The following is a 21,125-nucleotide window of genomic DNA, read 5'->3' as shown; positions in this document are numbered from 1 at the left end:
CGTAAGTAATTGACCAATCATAGTCGAATGTGAAGAGAATAGTCGACCGTGATTGGTCTATTTTTTACTGCTAAAGCTTACTACACCTATTGTAGATCGTGACTAAAGCCCCTCGCGACGCCATGATCGGGCGCAACGGAGCGATCGTTCGATTCCGGTTGTTTCCAGAACGCGACCAATCAACGGCCGATGTGACGCCGTGATGACGACGACGTGTCCTCGCGATGTGTGACGACAGCGACGACTAAATATCGAAAAGCCGAAGGCAGCGCGAGGCAAGCCGAGTCTTACCGAAGTGTCTCCGTGACGTTATGCTGGAGCAGAAGAGATAAGACGGTGAAAAGAAGTGAGAGCTCTGTTTCCTGGTGTCGAGAGAACTGTCTGCTGGTCTTGTCAAGCCACGCGTATCCCAAAATGTCGTACGCGTACCTCTTCAAATATATCATTATCGGAGACACAGGTAAATACGTGACGTACGATCGCTCGGTGGCAATGTTCCCGAAACGAGTTCCTCGTCCCGCTCGCTTTCTGCGTCGTCTGCGACATGAGCCCATTGTTTTCGTTCTCGCGCGCGTGCCGCGATATTCTCCTCTATTTGCAAACGTCAAGAGTAAATTGATGCCGCGTGGGCGGACACCAACTGCGAGGATGCCCTTTATCCCGATATCACTCTCGTTTCTCTCAAATATGTATATCGCGTGTCAGTGTTTAACACGAAAGTTTTCGCAATTTCGTGCTGCCCAACCAATTTGTTATTTCGATCTGTTGCTACTTTGACAAAAGCGATTCAAACAGTACGTATTATATTGTATTCTATGAGCTCTCTTGTTGATTTCACCGCTGGCAGCTATAAATAGCATATCATGCATCGCGTCTTTTATAATGGAATTATTTATGTCGTCGTTAGATGCACTTTGTGTATTGCATTTATTAATATACACGAGAATATTGTTTTCATTTCTCTTTTAAGTAATAATATCGATAGCTCGTGCCTTGGGAATGGAAATCTTTATATTAAATAGTAGATATAAGATTGAATTAAATCAGCGTAACATTGTGAATACATAACATGCATACATGTACTTGTAAACGTTAAAGCAAGACACACTAAGTGCACAAGCATAAAAGTCTTATGCAATAGAACATAGACCACTTTCACTAAGACTCTGTAATCAAGAGTTGCAGTATAAGCACAGTAAATATCGCGACTTTATTTTTACTTAGGAGTTGGAAAGTCCTGTCTTCTTCTTCAGTTTACGGATAAAAGATTTCAGCCAGTCCATGACCTGACAATAGGAGTCGAGTTTGGTGCTCGTATGATTACCATTGATAGCAAGCAAATTAAACTGCAGATATGGGATACTGTAATTATTTATATATTTTATATATATATTTTTAATATTGATATCTTATTTCAAACATTACTAATCAAAATGACTATTAATTGGAAATTAATCTTCAGCTAAGCATTTTCTATCATTGACTAATTTCTATATTAAAAACATATATATTGTGTATGTTAACAATTTTACTTATTTCAATGTTACAGAAATATATAAATATAATTTTAATGACAATGCGTGTAAGTCCCTGACTGTCAAATATCAATTTTTATTTGTTTTCATGACTCATAGGCTGGTCAAGAGGCATTCCGTTCTATAACAAGGTCATATTATCGTGGAGCGGCCGGAGCTCTATTGGTATATGACATTACACGTAGGGAAACTTTTAATCATCTTACAACTTGGCTTGAAGATGCAAGGCAACATTCGAATTCCAATATGGTTATTATGTTGATTGGCAACAAGAGCGATTTGGATAACCGAAGAGAAGTGAGGAGAGAAGAAGGTGAGGCTTTTGCACGGGAGCATGGTCTAGTCTTTATGGAGACCAGTGCCAAAACTGCAGCCAATGTAGAAGAAGCGTTCATTAATACAGCGAAAGAAATATATGAGAAGATACAAGAAGGAGTCTTTGACATCAATAACGAGGTATAGTAATATTTTCAATCGCTTTATATAAAATCGCTTTGCATACACGCGAATAAACAAATAAACTTACTCTTTACATGATTTTATCCAATAATTTTGTTTACTATTCTTTAACCCCTTAACTTGTATGCTCGAGTTAATTCGAGCGCGCTAAACAGGCCAAACTGTGCACACTCGAGATAATTCGAGCGGCGTTGTATTTTATGCTGCTATAATTTTTCACACTCAAATATAATCGAGAATTGAAAATAACAATGTGAAAGCAAATAAAAAAATTGTTTTACATAAAAAAAAATTGATTTTTTTGGCCGATTTTTTTCAAAAAACCTGTGCGTTAAGGGGTTAATCGTATTAAACTATTCTGAGGAATATGATTACAAAATATAAGTCTTGCTAGTTTCATCCATCAGTATGTGAAAAGCTAAAGAATGACAGATATACAGAGGCAATATACAAATTATGTTTAGTTTCTCTTATTATTTCCTCTTGTATTTGTATTTATCTATTATTTTATGGTGATATTTTTTTGATATTAAAGAAAGTATTAAAGAAGTCTGTCTCGTAACAAAAATGTTCTAAATATTAGTATGAATATTAAATTGCACAGGCAAATGGTATTAAGATTGGACCACAGCATTCGCCGACAAGTCCTGGAGGTTTACCAGGCACTGGTGGACAAGGTAGTGCGCAAGGTGGTGGGTGCTGCTAGGGGCTGGGGCCTTTCTGTCCACCGCTTCATCCTTCTCCGATCTGAATTGACCTTTACTCCTGCTCTTCGTTTTAATCTGAACATTTACTTTGTACAATTTAGTTGTGCGCAAGCCGCATCATGAGGTAACAAATGACAATTGATGTATTTATTAGTTACAGTAATCTTATACACGTAATAAATAGGATTATTGTAAGACGAAAATGTTATACATCATTAAAATCATATAAGGCATAATAAAGTCTTTATTTACAAAGTTTCGTAAAAGATATGTGATGAATGAAGTTACGCCATTTTTCAATGTGTCTCTGGCAGGTTTAATTCTTTTTCGTAGCGACCGAATTATTTAACGTGTAACTGTTTTCGTTCTTACATACACGCAATAGTTTTACCTTCTAACAAATTGTTTTTTGCGTTTCAAGCTGAACGGGTTCCATTGATTCTTATTTAGGAGGTATTTTATGTTTATTTAATGCGTAGTATAATTTAACTTTAATTACATTGTAAATTTTAGCGGGCTTGCCTCCCACTTTATGCAGCACGACATGAAATCATTGTATTAAGTAATATCAATTATCGAGAGTGATAAAGCGGGAGAGGACAGGCACTTCTATTTAAAATGTTTTGTATTCATTTAATATGTATTGTATATCCTAATGTAATGTGCACTAACGATCAAAATTCCATTCTATTAATAGTGGCTCACGGACGCTGATATATACATCAGTTAATCTGATTTTACATGAAAACATGATTTACATCTAATTATCTAAAACAACACTATATATATATATGTATATGTATGTATGTATTGATATATAAGACAATTATACGAAACATATATTAATCAATACCATCGGGAGGCCTATTTAACCAGATTTATATTACATATAAGAGTACGCAATATAGCAAAATCTTATATTGCATATATTAACGATCAGTATCATTATTTGTGGTATTTATTGTCGCGTTTTTCTGAAAATGGAGACATCATCGCGTATTATGATAAAGAACNATATATATATATTATAGTTAAAAGCTACGTAACACAAAATTCATAGTTATGTTTTACACCACAGATAATAATACCGACACAAATATAGGCAGTGATTATGATTTGATCTGTACTTTATCAAGATCCAAAATGCTCATTCCATCTTAACGAATGTTTTTATCCTCATTTCAAGAAAACCTACGAATATTCTAGAATTTGCAAAGACACGAAATATATTTAAATATACGATGAGCGCGCGCGCGCGAGAGAGAGAAAAAAGAAGATATGTTCTCTAATAGTGCACATTATTATATTTATTAAAAGATTTGTCAGCTGTAAAGCAAGGAAATTATATATTAATATTAATATTTCTCGATGCAATTATATGAAGAGGAGGGAGAGAGAGAGAGAGATTAAGATCGCGCCATCGGACGTGTTCGATTTGTAAATAGGTATTAATCAACTGAATGTTTATATTTAATGATATTCTCCATTTGGGGAAAATTCAAAACTAATGCTAACATAAAACTGCCATACTATATCAGTAAACTGCGATAGTGTGGCAGTTTTGTGTTAGCATTAGTTTTGAATTGTCCCCAAATGGAGAATATCATTAAATATAAACATTCAGTTGATTAATACCTATTTACAAATCGAACATGTCCGATGGCGCGATCTTAATCTCTCTCTCTCTCTCTCTCTCTCTCTCCTCTTCATAAATATAAATTTCCTTGCTTTACAGCTGACAAATCTTTTAATAAATATAATCACATCTATAAGCATAATAAATATACTATAATTAGTACAAATTGGCTTCTTGAGCATTATTGTAATCAAATGTTACTTACAATATCTCCTATTATGAAGCCTATATCTTGATGATTGTACCAAAGAATGTGTCAGCATTGTTGTATATTTTCTTTGCGCGCTTATATGCTGTAATAATCAAATCATGTACATTGATTCCATGAAATTACATTTTAATATACTTGATTTAACATAATCCAGCGATGTTCTACGCACAGTCAAAGCTAATTGACGGCTTGTGATGTATTTTGTATGTATGCGTTGGACATATCTCTTCAATTGGAAATATATATGTGCACATTACTTATTGTCCTTAATCCTAAAATGTATGGTGTAATGCAATATGAACTTTAAATTGTCACAAATGCATAAGATGAATGACTATATACTAAGCAGCTTTCTATAAAATTTGAGATTAAAATCGATTATGTCAATTTAGTCATTTTATTCCAATATGCGGTATTCAACAACCCGCTATAGTTACCTATTTCATAGTATTTCTTATTAAATTATACATTGGCTCTTTCACGAGTTTTAATTAGAAAAAAAATGTATCAAAATAAAAGGAAATGTATATTTCGCATCTCTCGTAGTCTAAGACCATTATCTTATTTGTAATTTTAGTAGCATTAAAGTAGATAGATAATAGGACAGTAGAATAAACGCTTAAAAACATTGAATACAAACAAAAACGATTTTTATTCGAAAAATGATATTTACAGACATTTCGATGTTTGCGTCGACATCAGATAGGTCGAATAAATCGGATATCATCGCGAAAGAACGTTACCGCTAGTGGTAAGACTCTTTTCGTCAATAATCTCTAAAAAGTATAGACATACCAAAGCGGCACCTTGTTCGGCCCATTTTTTATTCTTCTCCCTAGAAAAGAAGACAATATGAAGATGTGGAAGAACGGAATGAGAAAGAGAGAAGACTGACGTTCTGGAATTTAATTTACCAAAAAGAAGAGCCGTATTTCCTGCCATCAACGGTGACTATGGAACAGAAAAGTTTTTCATTTCGCCGAGTGTCGTATACTGGCATCTTTTTATGCTGATCCTTGGTCCACTTGAGTAACCTGGTTTTTGGCAACTCCTCGTCTCTCGTGTAATTACTTCTCAAAAAGGCAAAACGCATCATAGCAACGTCTTCCTCTTCGTGAATTTTTCTCTTCTGAGAAATGCAGTCGTCCTTCGTGTCCTCATCGAGCATATCCGGAGATACTTGAAATCGACCCAGCAGACCCTTATCTTGGAATTCCTTCATCTTGGATCGGCAATAATCACCCAATTCCCATAATTCGCTGAAAAGAACATATTCAAGATCTGTTAAAGAAGAATAGAAAGAGGAAAAGAATAAGGGAAGAGTAAAAAAAAACAAGCTCACCATATTTGTTCCAACGTTTGCGCATTGAGGAACTTTTTGCCCAAAATGGAGTCCTGTAGCTCCCTCAATATATTCTGTACACAATATTTCGTATTAGAAGGAGGATTGTCGCAATCGACGGCATATTTTAAATATGATTTTATCACATCATCCATCGGGAGCGGACCTTCCTTACGAAATACCGAGCAGTTCCATTCGGCTGCACGAGCGACCATCACGCTGCTGCTACCGGTTTCTTTTTTAAACCTACGGAAACATTAACAGTTCTACAAAATAAATCCAGACTTTACAACAGACTCGACGTTATACCTGAGTATATCGGAATGATTCTGTATATCTTTGGATCCACCATTCGCGATCATCGGTATCGGCAGTCTCTCGGAGATCTGCTTGAGAACATGATTGCGATTTGAGTGTTGCGGCCCTTCATTGATCGTGCGACCATGCACTGCAATTGCCTCGATACCAGTAGAAGTGAGGGTGTCACAAAGTTGAAGAGTTTCCTTCAGATCAGGCAAAACGCGTATCTTACAAGTGACCGGTATGGACACAGTTTCAATCAGCTCCCTCAAGATGCTGGATGCTTGCTGTGGCTTGGATAGAAGAGCAGCACCCATTCCCCCAACTATCGAGAAGTTCTTGGGACAGCCCATATTAACGTCGATGCCTGCGACGTCCTTCTCTACCATTCTGGCGACCTGGGCTGCCCTTGCCGGATCTGACGTACCGATCTGGAGAACCACATTGTCTCGCTCGCGAGGACAAGTACGAAACGCTACGGTGCCATCCGTATTGTCGATGTAATCGATGGTGCCTAGAACATCTGCGAACGAAGCAACAAATGAGTGATTCGGAAATAATGAACGACAAGTAAACGAACTCAGGCTAGAGTTATGTGAGATTGGAACCGCGAGAGATACAATTCAACTTTAGACTCGACCAAGTTCAACGTAAACAAAGAAACAAGGGAGATTATCTTACCGTTCTCTCGGCGAATCGAACGAAGCAACTTCCGATCGACCAATTCCTCGGTGTACACTATATCCGCGCCATAATCCAGTGCCAGCAGACGCATCGGAAGCGTGCCGATACGCACCATTGGCGCCAGGATAAGCTTGTTTTCGTAATTCAGCCTTTTCCTCGTGGGTGTCGGCTTCTCTTCCATGCTGTCGTGCTGTGTTTATCGTTAAACTCGAACGCATCACGTCTCATGGGGATACCGACACTCGCGTGCGAATGTAAAAAGTGCCAGCTAAAAAGCAAATTTTCCTCTGGCCCGACTCATCTTTTCCACCTCGATTATTCGGTACCGCCGTGCCGCGTGGAATACACGTGCACGATTGTTGTTCGTCACCGAACTGTAGAATTCTTACGGCTGATGCACACGAAACGTTAATCGATGCGCCAATCAGTACGCCATAGCGAGTTAGTTGTTTCCGAGAAAGCGGCAAGCGGATTGGCTATCGCTCGGGTCATTTCTCTCTTCGAGTCGCTCGGGTGAATAGCACGCGTCTTGCAATAATCACCTTCTGAAGCGTACGATATAGTCGTTTTCCTCCCGCGGAATCTCGCCGAATTGTTCCTTTCTTTCGGCGTGGCTCACCACGTACGAGTTTGCGTGACGTTCCGCGATATTTCGTCACAAAATATCGAAGAAGTCACACTGTCTCACCTGCAATGCCACTTCGGCCGGCGCCATGCGTTTCTGCTTCCGCCCCGACTAGATTGGGGTGCCTGTTACAAGAGAAGAGGTAAGATTGGCGATCGAGTGACCGTTCTAAAATACTCCAACGCACGATCAACGACGACGACGGCGTTACGAATGGAAAACTCCGTCGGCCATCCTCGAGCAGGAGATCACGGGTTACTTCGCGGAATTTCGGAGCTCGCGGCGAGACGGTGATCATGGTGAACGCGGGCAGCGCGGTGGCGCACTTCGTGAAACTGTTGGTGACCGCGGTATGCATGAGGAATCTCGCCGAGCCTTACCGGGGGAAGATCTTGCCAACTACGTGGTGTCTGAGCGCTTTTCGCATTCTCTTCATGCATTCGATCTTGGGAATCTTCAGATTCGGTAAGGCCTTGTCTTATGTCTGTATATGTGTTTACCTGTTGCTTCTGTCGCGGACAAACAAGCGTCTTGTGTCGATTAAATATCAGTGAGATCAATCAGAACGTCTTCTTCCACTTCATCTGTTCTCAATTTATTGTAACTACTGTTACCGATAATCGCTATTGTTTTATGATCCTTTTCTCAATCTTGTGTATATAAGTCATATATGCTTATCTCATTCATAAATAACTCAAAGATGCGTCTATACGGATTTTCTTTTAATGACCTTCCTTTTTTCCATTGATATCTTCTTTGTTCAAAACATAATAACTTATAGGTATGGACCGCCCAAGATTCCATGTCATAACTATATGGGGGGTGGGGGGCACAACAAGGAACGGTTGATACAAAATGACACATGGCCACACGTGGTATTTAATTTTTGTGTCTAAATCAGCAATGGAAGAGGAAGATGTTTTCCGTTTGCCAACATTATGGATTTACGGTAATTTGTACAAGTTATACATTGCCGTTGGAACAAGTGAGGAAGTATTTTAGTAGAATGAATTTGGCTACATTTTTTATTAGATTTCTTTGCTCGATATTTTATTTGCAGTAAAATTAAAAGTATTTGTATTTTTCACCGCTCTTTAAGTTTTACAATATCTTTTTTCTGTCTGTAATATTTTCGAAGATGGGTGATACTTTAAGATTCTAGACTATGAAACATCCAATCGGATCATTTCACGCACAAGCAGCTAGCAACTTGGAGATAGCCGCACATATTTGTTAGAGTTTTCGCACATGCATTCGCAATAATGTCGTATTTCTTACATCTGTGAGTTTCAATGAGCACCAATGCATTTGTATTATACACTTCAATCAGTATTATCTCTTACATGTTCCAATAAGGTGATTACAATCTAATGATAGATAGTATGGTCATGTGATCAAGTTGCATTTGTTTGCATACACTGTTTTCCTGTACAAACTATATAGCACACAGTTATAACATTGAATCTTGTATCCTTCCAATGTCTGTTCAAGCTGAATGTGTTATGCATATCGTTCACTTTTATACATATTTCGTATTTATATTTTTAACTTGACCTTTAACATTTTCAGGAGTTCCATTCACCTCGGCGTCAACACCTACAGCAAGATGCTTTCGCAGCTTTTACGACTGGTATTCGTACGGCATTGAAATTGTCCCTTTGGCGTTACTGACGTCCGGTATATTGAGCGCATATCAGATAGATGACAACATCCGTATGCTGTTACTGTTTCTCGGCACAATACCGATATTATTTCCACTCGCCGTAAAGCAGAAAGAAAGTCAACTCCGAAAATTCCGTCTTCTGACCGATGTCGCCGTTGTGTCGCAGATACTTGCGATCACGATACTTGGCTTGCGAAACGACAATTATAACGTCATCAGTCTAGTCGTCTCCTATACTTTCAAGCGCTTCTTCGTCGAGGAATTTTGTTATCGCTACAGCATACCGCATACTGATTTAACGCAGTATTGCATATGCTTTATCGAGGTCTTTACAGTTTCAACGCTTAAAGATTTATAAGAGAGAGAGGGAGAGAGGTTCGACGATTGTACAACTTATCATATCTACTTTTAATAGTTGGTTGTCATTTGAGATTCAACGAATCGCTTGGTTGCCATTACAAGAAAGAACGTCAATTTTCCGAACGGCATATAATTTATGCTGTATTTATAATAACGACAAAGTACTCGAGTACTTTCAACAATTGTTCGATAAGAAAACGGCGCGATATGTAATGATAGGGTTATTTTGTTATCGACTAGCAGATATTTACGCTAGATTTTCATGCGTCAATCTATGTCAGAAAGTACTGCCGATTTTCAAGGTAAAACCTAGATTATAGTTTGTGATAAAGACTGTGCCACATCTTGTCTTTTTTTCTATACATTTTATAACAGTAACGAAGGAATGTTTGTGATTCTTTAACGATAAGACTTGAAGACAAATTTTGTGCGCTATAACTGAATCTTTGTGATGAAAGAGTGACACGAAATTGTGGCGTTTTTATCGAGTATTTTTTTTATGATAAACTTGTAGTGTGCGCGGCGTGTCTGACCTAACTCCTTTGCATACTTAACTTTTTATATCCGTTTATGGAAGGAGAACATTTAATCATCGGCCTAGTTCAGTCTCTCCTTCAAGTATATTGACTATAAAACAATGTTTTCACTAGTAATAGTAACAAATAACGGTCTACTTACAATACACCATACAAAATACAAAACGCTTCACCATCTGTCATCGTTGCTTTGTCGTGGCGAATGGGTTTATCGTTTATCCAACGATGTGTCATTCAGGATTGTTGACAAAAAACGATCTCCAATTCAACGAAATTTGTTATAACGAAGTACGATTTTTTTCTAAGTGCCGCTTGAATCCTCGGGTTTGCGTATCAGAATTTATCAGCGGTTATATTGGGACTTTACTGTCGAACACGGGCGATATCGACATTTTGATATGTAATGTATAGTAGTCATTTTTCCAGAGGATTTTGCTACAGATTTATTTGTGATGTGTATCACTTAAAAAAAAAAACAAATATAAAATCTCTTCTTAAATACTGTATTATTTACGCTGCATAAAACAATCAGAGAGGGTCACTTCTTCAAACGCTCACCTCATCTTTTAGATACTTCAAGTAATAGATGCTTCTCACAATTTATATTAATCTTAAATAAGTATATTTATATTTGTGTTGAATCTGGGCTATGTAGAACTATTCGTTCAGTGCCAGCTGATCGCTTTGAGCAGCGTACTTATTTGTCAGTACCAACATAGTTGTTCCCTGTTGAATAAGTGTGCGTGACATACCACCGCCGCCGACTCTCCCGCGTTCCCGAAAATTCCCCCCGGCGCAAAATAACATGTCATCCGTCTCTGTCGCAGAAACACAAGTGGTCCGTTACGTTACGCTAAAGCGAACTTGACCGCTATTAACGCAACCGTCACCGATCCAACCGATGTTTATTTCTGCAAACACGACGAGAAAAAATTCTACAGGCCGCCGTTACCGCGAGCTGTTGCATTTGAAACAGAGTGGAATCTAGCCGGCGATGATTTTAGAAACGACTCTGTCGCGCGCTAATTTATTCTTAGCATCTGTTTCTGGTATTCTCACGCTTCGATGTTACGCGTATGATTGGCATTCGTTTATCTCGCCAAATTATGTGTATAACTACACGCTCTTTTGTCCGATACAACGACAGCACGCGGCTCCTTGCGCTCAAAGTTCTAACAAGTTCTAACACATTCGAGATTCCCGCGTTTAAACGATAACGCAAACGAAGGTGCGTCGGTTTTTCTCCCTTACGCAATTTGGTCGATTCTTTCTAGCCGAACTAGTACTAATTTAAGAAATTTGCGCCACCGAAGCGTGAGGATCTCGTACGTACGCTTCATACGCTCCAATGTGTATGTAAACTTCTCGAACTAGTCAGGTCAGCCGAAATGAACAGACCAATTGTCAACTTAAAGAATAAAACGCGGAAGAATTTGGGGCACATACCTATAAAGCAAACGAATGAATTCTCGAAAAATCCGATATTTATGGTCAACATCGACCATAGTATACCGTAACGGTCTTCGGCAACAGCGATATCATTCTTTTACATCACACGGCTCCGTTTCAAATCCATATGTAAATTTTAGAAGAAACGTTTCTATCCCCAAAATGTTCGCGCGTGACGTAGAGTTAAGAATGATGTCTCACAGCGCGTTAATTCGGCACGGGCTAAATTGCCACACGAAATTTGGCACGATCGTGGCAACAACTACATCGAATTTACCTCGGTCGCCAAAGTAGATACACCGAAAATATGTCTAATAAGACTGTTTAGCGTACATTATAGCCATGAGATGGCGGAGGCCACGTGTGACAGTTTCGCGAGCAATTTGTCTTCCCACGCGTGAAACGGGTAAGCTAGATTAACGCTAATTAAAGATAGCGATCACTTCGAAGAGTGAACACCTCGCGAGGTGCTCCTTGCACCTTTTCGAGAATGACGTACTTCGTACCAGAATTATGTTGAAATGAAATACAAAAATATCTCGTGAAGAACCTTAAAGTTACCCATCTTCCGTCAATCTTTATTTTGATATTTTTCTCGATGCGGAATTTCAAGATTACAAATTTATTCATCTGCAATATAAGAAAGGCAAGTAAGAGCCGACGCCGATAACACGGTGAAAGTTGCGTTAAACAATAAGATTTAACAAATCAACGATTAGAGTTACAGTTATAGTACAAGATAATACAAGATAATTTAATAAATCGATAGTTACATACGTTTCAGTTCTTGATTGGAACCCTCTTCAGTGTAACAATAATAAAATTAATACAATAATGAATAGTAAAGCGATCGTTGCGAGTACGCCAAGTACAGTTTTTTTTTAAGAGAGTCCAAACCAAAGACCGGATATAATCCTGTTGCTTGATGTAATTCTCTGTATCACCGGCGTTGACTTTTGCTTGTCTTTTTTACTGTATATGATTGAATATCTCGGGAGCAGCAGTTAGCCAATTTTATTTACAAATTTATATAAAAATCTTATATCTTAATCGCGCGCGAGTCGGAATCAAAGATCACTTTCGGAGAAGTCGGTTTTTTTGCGACTCTCTTTTCAGAAATCACTATCTGTCCTATCATTCGAGGGACAGTTTAGAAGCTATCGGTGTGTAAGCGTGTCGTAGATGTCGGAGATCGCCGCTCCGTTCCGCAGTTAGCCGCGATTAGTCACGGTCTAATCCTAAACGAGGGAAAAGGTGGTCTCTCTGACCTATTTTTTCCGCGACTGGAAGAAGAGGAGTCCGCGCGAACGCGCGGCGATGAATTGCGCGAGGTGGCGGCGGCCCGATATATTTTTACACCGTTCTAGCTGCATGCTAGATAGAGTCGCGTTGTAACGGTTTGCAGCCCGCGGAACGCGTAGGCAGCCGGGCCTAAGAACGGCAATACGGCCGCCACTGTCCTATTTCAAACTTGGAATATCACCCGATAAACGATTACAACGGAAAACGGTGGCGGAGCAATCCTCTCGCGATCTTATCGGCGATGAGACCGAACGATTTAGCGTTACGATAATCTGTTTGCTTTTGTCGTATGATGTGGATACCGATTCCGCGTGATTGAGTAATTGAGCCTCACGTACTTGGCGAATTACAGGATGGTAACTTGGATAGCGTCTCTTTTCTTCTTGTTCTTCTTGTTTTCCCGCCGTCTTCCCTCGCGCACGCGGCGCGCGCGCGAATTCATTCATAGACAGACCGCGGAAACATATATGTGCTAATTTTACTTTTCCACGTGCATTGTCCGCCCGTGACGATAATCCGGTACCTTGAAAATAACTTCTATCGTCACCGCGATAGAACGTGCGATACGTCGTCATCCGCGTCGACGGGTACCAGATTATCGGGTAATAATTTGAAGAATATATACGACGATTTTTCTCTCGCGACGTTAATGAGGATACGTTTCCTCGCGATACGATACCGGTGTCGGTGTGTAGAAGACGCACGATTAGAAATATCGACATGTATATACACATTGCATCATGTGTATCTCATCATTTCCCACGATTTTTAACGTTATATATATAAACATGAGGTTGAAAATCGCACGAGCAACTCCAATTATAATCGTTGGATTATATCGGCTCTACTTATGATGATTCGACTTTATGCATATATGTGCGCAGAGAAAAAGATGTCATTTTATTTAGTATACATGTTTGTTTGATTTGAATTTGTTTAGTATAAACAGCATAATTTCATATAAAACATCGTTTTGTCCGAATGAAAATGTTGTTTCACTGGAGTAAATCGTGTTCTTTGGTAGAACAAATAGTATTATTTAGAGGAGATAATATTTTTTCCAACTAAAAAAATTTATTTCGTTACATGTTAAACATCGTTCCCTTGAAGTAAAAGAAGTTCTTTAGTATTTCTCTAACATAATGTTACTTCTTTCAAATAGCTTATTATTGTTTGTGACAACTATTGTAATATTTGAATGAAAATACAAAGGAAATATATTATTTGACGTAAATTTATTGTTTGAGAAACCAAACAATTATGTTTGTCGAATTAGCCATTCGTTTGTTTGCTTGCTTTATCCCGTAAGACGTATTTGTTTGAATTAAAGAAATTTCATCAAATCCAATGAAATCTTTTTCTCTCCACGTAACGCTAAAAATCGTACGACCTTCGATCTATCGAATGGTAAGTATAGTGACGCAGTGCGAATAGCGAGGACTATTTTTGTACGATGCGGAAGAATGAAAAGAATCTGTCGGGACTCGTGAACATCGATTGACACTTAATTAGAACGTATAGCGCGATATAAAGTCGACCTTCGCGCGGATGACCATGAGGACGACGTCGAAGACGACGACGACGTGGAGAAGCCGTGCGGTACTCACTTATAACATATTTCATTTTTCGTCGGCGTGCTCTATTTTTGTGTCCACCGGCTTTCTAGCTGGTTTAGCAGACGCGAAGGAAGTCTTTATACCGGGACGGAAGAACCGATTCTCTCCAAGTGTCCGTCGTCCGTCGTCCGTCGTTCGCCGCTCGTGGTTTGCCTAATACGGTGCGAAAGCCCGCTCATTGATCGATATGGTAAGACCGTAAGGAAACAAGCCTCCGGCCAGTAGTTTGCTCGCTCGTCGAGGAAAAAAATCGCAAATCGAATTGACGTGCGAGAAGAAAAGAGAGAAAGAAAGATCGCGAGTGTCGCGTTATGTAAAACCGTTATCTAAGAGCGCTTACCGGATAACGCGCTTCGCGTTATCCGGGAGACGCTCGCGAAGGGATTTTCGAGGGACGGTCCGACCCTCGCGACTTTCTTTCGCGCGTCGACTCTTCGAATCGCGAATTAGAACAAACATCGTTCGAGATGTCTCGTAAACGAACATCGAACGCCCGCAGGAAGAGGACGATCAGAAGGTGGCCGTGATGCGCAAGGCCTTCCAGATGTTCGACACGACGAAGAGCGGCTTCATCGAGACGATGAAGATCTCGACGATCTTGAACACGATGGGCCAGCTATTCGACGACGGCGAATTGAACTCCCTCATCGAGGAGAACGATCCCGAGGGGCAAGGCAAGGTGAACTTCGACGGTTTCTGCAAGATCGCTGGCCGTTTCCTCGAGGAGGAGGACGCCGAGGCGATGCAGGAGGAGCTGAAGGAGGCCTTCCGACTTTACGATCGCGAGGGTAACGGATACATCACCACGGCGACGTTGAAGGAGATCCTGGCGGCGCTCGACGACAAGCTCACCAGTTCCGACCTCGACGGGATCATCGCTGAGATCGACACCGACGGCTCCGGCACGGTGGATTTCGACGGTACGTAATGCCGATTGCGCAACAATGACGAATAACAGCAATAACTAAGGCGCGATTATTATCGGTCTTTTTAATTGGCGGCTCGTTTCGTTCGCAGAATTTATGGAGATGATGACCGGGGAATGAGCGTGCCTTCGGACGGTGGCAACGAGCGGCAACGACGAATGGAGTCGCGCGCAATCGCGTCGCGACGGATTTGCATTAGCCATGATCTCCGGGAAGTCAGTACACTTTTTTAATAAAGTAATATTTATACTTGCGCAAGAGACAGAGAGAAAGCGGCAGGGAGGAAGAGAGAAAGAAAGACTGTGTCTTATTCATTGCGTTAATCCCGACTTGTGTGCGCGCTTTTCGTTGGTAAGAGAGTTTAGGAGAGAAGAAAGAAGTCGATTTCGAAACATGTGCGTTTTAGGGCAATTTATTAATTGCATTTGCTACTTTGACACATCGATAATTCTTGATCATTGAACGAGAAAACAGCGAATAGCTCTCGACATCGTTACGCGATGCCGTTACGCGTTTGGTCTGATAGGAACACTGATTACTGGTAGTACACGTCGTTGGTGGGTTGTCCTTCGTGGTAAACGTAGACGGTCTGGACGTGGATGTTGGGAACGTAGAGAGCGCCAGGAGTCAGCGGTCTGTTCAACGGGTAGCCGTAGGGCTTGCCGTCCAGGGAGATTGCACCGCCGATGATCTCGGAGATGTGCTTGTTCTGGTAGTATTCGTTCATCTGTCCCTCTTGTATCTTATGCTGTTGGATCTGTCCGGAGATGCCCTGGTAGCCACCGAGGTGGTACTGTCCGCTACCGTAGTATCCTACGCCGTATCCTTGCCCTTGCTGGCTCTGTCCTTGGTAGGTTGCGTGGTATTTGCCTTGTTGAGTGCCGCCGTATACGTTGCTCGGTATTCCCTTTACTCCTTGTTGTATTCCTTGTACTACTTGTTGCGCACCACTGGGTAGTCCGCTCTGGACGACTCCGAGCTTGCCTTGCTGGCCGTGGTACTGTTGGTACTGTTGGTACTGTTGTCCTTGTTGTCCTTGTTGTCCTTGTTGTCCTTGTTGTCCTTGGTAGATGCCGTGGCTCTGTCCGAATTGCTGTTGTCCTTGAAGGTATTGCTGTCCCTGTTGTCCCTGGTGGCTCTGTTGTCCTTGGTGTATCATCTGGTGTCCTTGCTGGCCTTGTTGTCCTTGTTGTCCGTAGTACTGCTGCTGACCCTGCACGCCGTATATGTTTTGGCCTTGGCCGACTTGGTACTGGGTGTGCGTGTATGGGTACTGTCCGTGCTGCTGGCTATAGATATTAACGTAGTGGTTCCTCACGACTGCAAAGAAGAAATCACTTATTGATGTTTTGGCGTCACTCAGTAACGAACGGCCTTGTCTCTTTGTGGATAATGCACCTTGGCTTTGTTGCTGGCCGATCGGGAGAGAGTCGGGCACAACCTCCACGGTCGGTTTCACTCCGGCGACCTTGCCGTTCTGCTGTTGGATCTGCTGGGGATAATCCTCGGTATTGACCACGTGGTATTCGGTGTGCTGGTAGGTCTGGTATTGCTCGGGGATCACTGGTCCATAAGGTACGTTCTGCTGTCCGGGCTGGGAGATCACGACCAACAACTGAAGCGGGTATCCTTCAGGATGACCTTTGGGAATAGCCAACCTAGCTGGGAAGCCGTAGATCTGGTTGGGCTACGAGAACAGACGTTTGACGTTTCAGTTGTTTCGTCGCTCTTCGACATAGCTGCGAATTCTGTGAAGAAACAAGTGCGACAGTTACCTCGGTGATGTAGAACGGCTCTTGGGAGCGAATAGCGCCGCTGACACACTGCTGGATCTCCTGAATAGACGGGTAGTCGAAGCTCTGGCCTGGTGCCTGGTGGGACTTCCTGGTGATTGTGTTCTGTCCTTGGTCAACTGTCAAGCGAAAAGAATAGGTTTCAATCTGTCGAAGAAGAACGAGTCGATATGTTCTCAATAGGTCGGATCAGGGAACTCACGGTCAGTTACGAATTGGTCGAGCTCAACGAAGTGATGCCTGTGCTGGGAAATGCTGATGGGCTTGCCCTGGTAGTCGTATTTCGGTCCCAAGAAGACGCGGACAACAGCGCCAGGTACGGTGTTCTCGCTCTGGACGGTGATGGTATATGTGTACGGTTTGTGGTCCAACCTCTTGAGCTGTGCCTGGATGTGCGGCTTCGTGGACTGCTGCTGGTGTTGCGCGTTGTGGACCGTAGCTTGGTCGAGGTCGACGTAGTAGTCGTTGAAGAAGGTCACAAGCGGAGAGATTTCGACGTTCTGGATGCTGACGCCGTGCAGCAGGACGTCGTTGTACTGGTACGCGGGCAGGGAGCTCTGGTAATGGTGGAACAAATGAATGACCTTCTTGTAGAGCTGGTAGAAGGCTGGGTCACGTACGGCGACCGGTCCCAACTCGAGAACGGAGGGCGTGTAGTCGTAGATGTTGAGCGCTTCGGGGGCGTTGCCGAGGAGTTGACGAGCGACGGCTTGTAAGCTGCCGTAGTACCTGCGATAGAAATAGACACGTCTTTCGTAGATTCGGTCACGTCGACAAATCGAGATCAGTCGGTCGCGCTATTAACACAGTCGTGGAAAATATCGTAGAACGAAAGGATTCACCTTGGGTTGATGCTACGGCCGGTTCCCTCGATGATATTTCCAAGGATGTTCAAACCTTGCGGCTGGTAGAGAGAGAGGAAAGCGCCTTGCGGAGTGAGGACGTATCCGGAGTCGATAGCGGCGATCAGTCTTTCTTCGAGGATCTTCACAGTCTTGGCGAGGTGGTTCTTCAAGGAGGATAACTCGAGGTATTCAGGGCGTCCAGGGAATTCGAGGCCGTTCTCATATCGGAGGTGCGGCTGGTACGGCGCCTTAATGTGCACGTAATCGGTGTTGTAGATGGGACCGAGTCCAGCTCCGAGACGGTTCAGCTCGTAGTGGGCCAAAAGCTGCTGGTGGATGTAGTAGTAACGGGATCCCCGGCCGTTCTGACCTTCCTGGCTCTGGGAAATGCCTTGCTGCTGGTACTGCACCGGGGTCTGCTGTTGGGGGCCGTGCTGGAATTGTATTTGAAAGGGTGTCGTTGTATGAAGCGAGCGTAAATTTCACCAAATCTCGCGGATAGCGCAAAAACATCCTGAGATCATTTCCTCAAGATGTCCTAGACACATTCGGGACAAGCAGTGTTATCTGAGTCGTAATAAATCCGACAGACTCGGTTACCTGATCCAATAAGTATCCACCGAGGCTCACAAAGGCGTAATAGTTGCTAAGGCCGACGTCCTGCGTGAAGTAGGAGAGCTGATGTTCACTATGGGGTAAATGCGAGCTGTAGTTGACCGGGATGACAATATGGGTTTGGCCGTTTTGTACATAAGTGGATTGTCCGGTGTTCTGGTGTTGTTGTGCGGCGATGTCCTGAACTTCCTGGACGATTCTGGAGTCGAAGTAGTACTGAGGAATGACTTCGTACTGGGGCGGTAGGATGATGCCTTGCGTATCCGGGCGCTGAAGAACAGCTCCGGAGAAGGCCTTGATGAATTGTCCCTCATTGACATGGATGCGAGACCATGCGGCGACGCTCAAGAATGTCTGGTAGGTGTTGGCACCCAAAAGGACTCTGTGCAGGAGGGAAACTTCCTTGCGGAGCTGGCTGACGGAGTTAGAGTATATGGTGCCCTTGGGCTGAACCAAACCAGCCTTTACGGCGCCGACATAGTATTTCACAAGGATCGGGTTTTCGAATTGGTGGTAATTGTTCTCGATGTCATAGGTGGTGCCGAGGTTTTGCAGTTGTTCGTTCGGAATCGGGTGGGTGATCTGTTGCAACAGCAGAATGCAATCCTGCTGTTTCTTCAGGAGCTCTTGATCTGCTGGAAGAGGGAAAGGGAGAAAATTAGATTAATCAATCGTCGCCCGTGGGCGATTTTTCTCCTCGATTTTCTTCGTCCCGGATTCGCTCGGGGCGATCGTCCGCCGAGCGAATGATCGTAGCTTCTAACAGCGTGAGCAAGTCGAATCGAGAGAAGAGCATCGACAGAGTCTGCGGTAATATTTCAAACGTTTCCCTGAGAGAAATGGGCAGTCTCAAATTGAGATTCTCAATAGAGAGGATAATTGAGAATAGTAGGGAAAAATAGACAGACAGATAGAACTTGACTCGATTTTCCGGGAGGACAGAATCCTATTAAGAATTGCACACTTACCAGCTCGTTGTTTCGGCTGTTGGGGTATGGCTGCCCCGAAAGCTGCTAGAGCCAGTAGAACGACTGCGCACCTCATTGTGATACAATGCTGTTCGCCGCATGCTGTCTGTCGGGCCGGTGCAGTCTTTTATACCAAAATCCATATCGAACAAAGACATTATCGGCGACCCGCTGACCCCTCCGTCGCTGCAAGATTTCGCCGTCTGCGCGCGATACCCCCTGCTATTTCGGATGGATCATTGCAGCTAATCGAAGGTTAAGCGACGATAATGATTCCTCCTCGGTCGAAGCACGTCGTTGCATCACAAGTTACGGAATCTGGAGTTACGCACTTTCGAACCTCTTCTTTTCACCTCAGTTAATTCTATTTTGTTTCTATTAAAACACACTTCCCTCGAGCGAAATTTTCATCCCTCTGGATAAACCGAGGCGATAACTTATGTTGCATTTGCCTAAGAATAATAATCCTTGTGTATCTTTATCCTGAAATGAGAAAATAAATGAATTTTCAAATCAGTCTCTCGTAAGATTTGCTCTTGCAGTGAGATTTTTCTATTTTTCTCCTAATACTTTTTACTTGTTCTTGCAAAAGGTCGGCGTAATTCAACGATGTAATTAAAAGCGATGTAACTATAACGTGTACAAAATCTTGCACAAAAAATACCAAATAAGGAATTTATTTGTCCGGCCACAGAAGACATCCGCCAAACTTTCCATACGTCAACATTCGATAATCCGTATATTATCTCATGCGTGTGCTCTCTTATATAATTTATAGCGTTCAATTTGTAACGTTCAATTTGTAGCATCTGTAAATTATTATATTTTAATTTTTTACAGGTAAACAAATATAATTCTTACGATTGAAACTCGTTAGTTCGACATTGCTCCAATAATTCTGAATTAGGAGACTAGTGATGAGAGAACTGTTAACTTATTATTATATGATAAAATTATAATAGAAATAATATAACGATATTTATACACTTATTAATATGTGAAAGGCAATTTAATAAATATTAAATAATTGTGCATTTTTACAAGCTTATATATCTCACACAGTAGAAACGTCTGAGACATATTTCAGATATTTATGCTGTGTGGGAGGTATTAATTTGATTCCCTCAGGTACAATTATATTTCTAAATATTTTAAACATAATATAGCTAAAATATTTTTCTTAATTATTGGGAAATTTTTTCCCAAATTTAATTTTGCAAATATTCCGCTACAACAATCCGCCTTATTTACTATTTTACTGAAATATTATTGAAATTAATTGCGCAAATAATTATTAATATTAAAAAATATGAAGATTAATATTTCTACATATATTTTCTCAAATACATATTCATACAATTGCAGTATCACAAATTTTATTCAAGATTTTGTTGTATAATTTTATAAATAATTTCTTATTAGAGAAATTAACGTATATAGAGAGTATTTATCGATAAATCATGTAGATATGAACAGACATGTTCATAAGAAATGTTTAAAGGGATCATTATCGATATTTCCCAATAATTCATCGTACAATTTATAAATTCTAT

At 41.5% G+C, this 21,125-nt stretch overlaps 4 protein-coding genes across 5 annotated transcripts; 2 read left to right on the top strand and 2 right to left on the bottom strand.

Moving 5' to 3' along the window:
- Nucleotides 1-211: 211 nt before the first annotated feature.
- On the top strand, nucleotides 212-3,714 carry LOC106747721 (ras-related protein Rab-2). Its single transcript, XM_014625555.1, has 4 exons — nucleotides 212-460; nucleotides 1,225-1,364; nucleotides 1,635-1,991; nucleotides 2,599-3,714. The coding sequence occupies exons 1-4, from the start codon at nucleotides 415-417 to the stop codon at nucleotides 2,698-2,700; spliced, it is 645 nt and encodes a 214-aa protein (XP_014481041.1). The 5' UTR covers nucleotides 212-414; the 3' UTR covers nucleotides 2,701-3,714.
- A 1,467-nt stretch (nucleotides 3,715-5,181) lies between these two features.
- On the bottom strand, nucleotides 5,182-7,495 carry LOC106747733 (tRNA-dihydrouridine(20) synthase [NAD(P)+]-like). The gene is made up of 5 exons (XM_014625589.1): nucleotides 6,872-7,495; nucleotides 6,200-6,713; nucleotides 5,891-6,136; nucleotides 5,463-5,807; nucleotides 5,182-5,383 (listed from the first exon to the last, which is right to left on the bottom strand). Exons 1-5 carry the CDS (start codon nucleotides 7,053-7,055, stop codon nucleotides 5,272-5,274), a joined length of 1,401 nt encoding a protein of 466 aa, XP_014481075.1. The 5' UTR covers nucleotides 7,056-7,495; the 3' UTR covers nucleotides 5,182-5,271.
- A 141-nt stretch (nucleotides 7,496-7,636) lies between these two features.
- On the top strand, nucleotides 7,637-15,649 carry LOC106747734 (troponin C). 2 transcript variants are annotated; one of them, XM_014625591.1, is made up of 4 exons: nucleotides 7,637-7,964; nucleotides 9,069-9,373; nucleotides 14,925-15,345; nucleotides 15,443-15,649. In XM_014625591.1, the coding sequence occupies exons 1-4, from the start codon at nucleotides 7,796-7,798 to the stop codon at nucleotides 15,469-15,471; spliced, it is 924 nt and encodes a 307-aa protein (XP_014481077.1). In that variant the 5' UTR covers nucleotides 7,637-7,795; the 3' UTR covers nucleotides 15,472-15,649. The 2 variants fall into 2 exon arrangements, with proteins under 2 accessions (XP_014481077.1, XP_014481076.1); XM_014625590.1 differs by lacking the exons at nucleotides 7,637-7,964; nucleotides 9,069-9,373 and adding an exon at nucleotides 14,508-14,615.
- LOC106747735 (hexamerin-like) lies at nucleotides 15,474-20,351 on the bottom strand. The gene is made up of 7 exons (XM_014625592.1): nucleotides 19,573-20,351; nucleotides 18,590-19,239; nucleotides 17,987-18,423; nucleotides 17,347-17,873; nucleotides 17,127-17,263; nucleotides 16,750-17,038; nucleotides 15,474-16,671 (listed from the first exon to the last, which is right to left on the bottom strand). The coding sequence occupies exons 1-7, from the start codon at nucleotides 19,646-19,648 to the stop codon at nucleotides 15,887-15,889; spliced, it is 2,901 nt and encodes a 966-aa protein (XP_014481078.1). The 5' UTR covers nucleotides 19,649-20,351; the 3' UTR covers nucleotides 15,474-15,886.
- Nucleotides 20,352-21,125: the final 774 nt, after the last annotated feature.

Source organism: Dinoponera quadriceps, unplaced genomic scaffold, assembly GCF_001313825.1.
Source record: "Dinoponera quadriceps isolate SergipeBrazil2010 unplaced genomic scaffold, ASM131382v1 scaffold1395, whole genome shotgun sequence".
In the NCBI taxonomy this organism is placed as follows: Eukaryota; Metazoa; Arthropoda; class Insecta; order Hymenoptera; family Formicidae; genus Dinoponera; species Dinoponera quadriceps.
The sequence above is the reverse complement of the archived record's forward strand: the minus strand, read 5'-3'. Positions and strand labels throughout refer to the sequence as shown.

Excerpts from the sequence above, each read along its gene's own strand:
- LOC106747721 (XM_014625555.1), top strand. The coding sequence starts at position 415 with ATGTCGTACGCGTACCTCTTCAAATATATCATTATCGGAGACACAG. Across the intron at positions 461-1,224 it reads TATCATTATCGGAGACACAG|GAGTTGGAAAGTCCTGTCTT; the intron begins GTAAATACGTGA and ends ATTTTTACTTAG. Across the intron at positions 1,365-1,634 it reads AACTGCAGATATGGGATACT|GCTGGTCAAGAGGCATTCCG; the intron begins GTAATTATTTAT and ends CATGACTCATAG.
- LOC106747735 (XM_014625592.1), bottom strand. The coding sequence starts at position 19,648 with ATGAGGTGCGCAGTCGTTCTACTGGCTCTAGCAGCTTTCGGGGCAGCC. Across the intron at positions 19,240-19,572 it reads ACAGCCGAAACAACGAGCTG|CAGATCAAGAGCTCCTGAAG; the intron begins GTAAGTGTGCAA and ends TCCCTCTTCCAG. Across the intron at positions 18,424-18,589 it reads GTGGATACTTATTGGATCAG|CACGGCCCCCAACAGCAGAC; the intron begins GTAACCGAGTCT and ends ATACAATTCCAG.
- LOC106747734 (XM_014625591.1), top strand. The coding sequence starts at position 7,796 with ATGGTGAACGCGGGCAGCGCGGTGGCGCACTTCGTGAAACTGTTGGTG. Across the intron at positions 7,965-9,068 it reads CTTGGGAATCTTCAGATTCG|GAGTTCCATTCACCTCGGCG; the intron begins GTAAGGCCTTGT and ends TAACATTTTCAG. Across the intron at positions 15,346-15,442 it reads CGGCACGGTGGATTTCGACG|AATTTATGGAGATGATGACC; the intron begins GTACGTAATGCC and ends TTTCGTTCGCAG.
- LOC106747733 (XM_014625589.1), bottom strand. The coding sequence starts at position 7,055 with ATGGAAGAGAAGCCGACACCCACGAGGAAAAGGCTGAATTACGAAAAC. Across the intron at positions 6,714-6,871 it reads TTCGATTCGCCGAGAGAACG|ATGTTCTAGGCACCATCGAT; the intron begins GTAAGATAATCT and ends CTTCGTTCGCAG. Across the intron at positions 5,808-5,890 it reads CAAACGTTGGAACAAATATG|CGAATTATGGGAATTGGGTG; the intron begins GTGAGCTTGTTT and ends TGTTCTTTTCAG.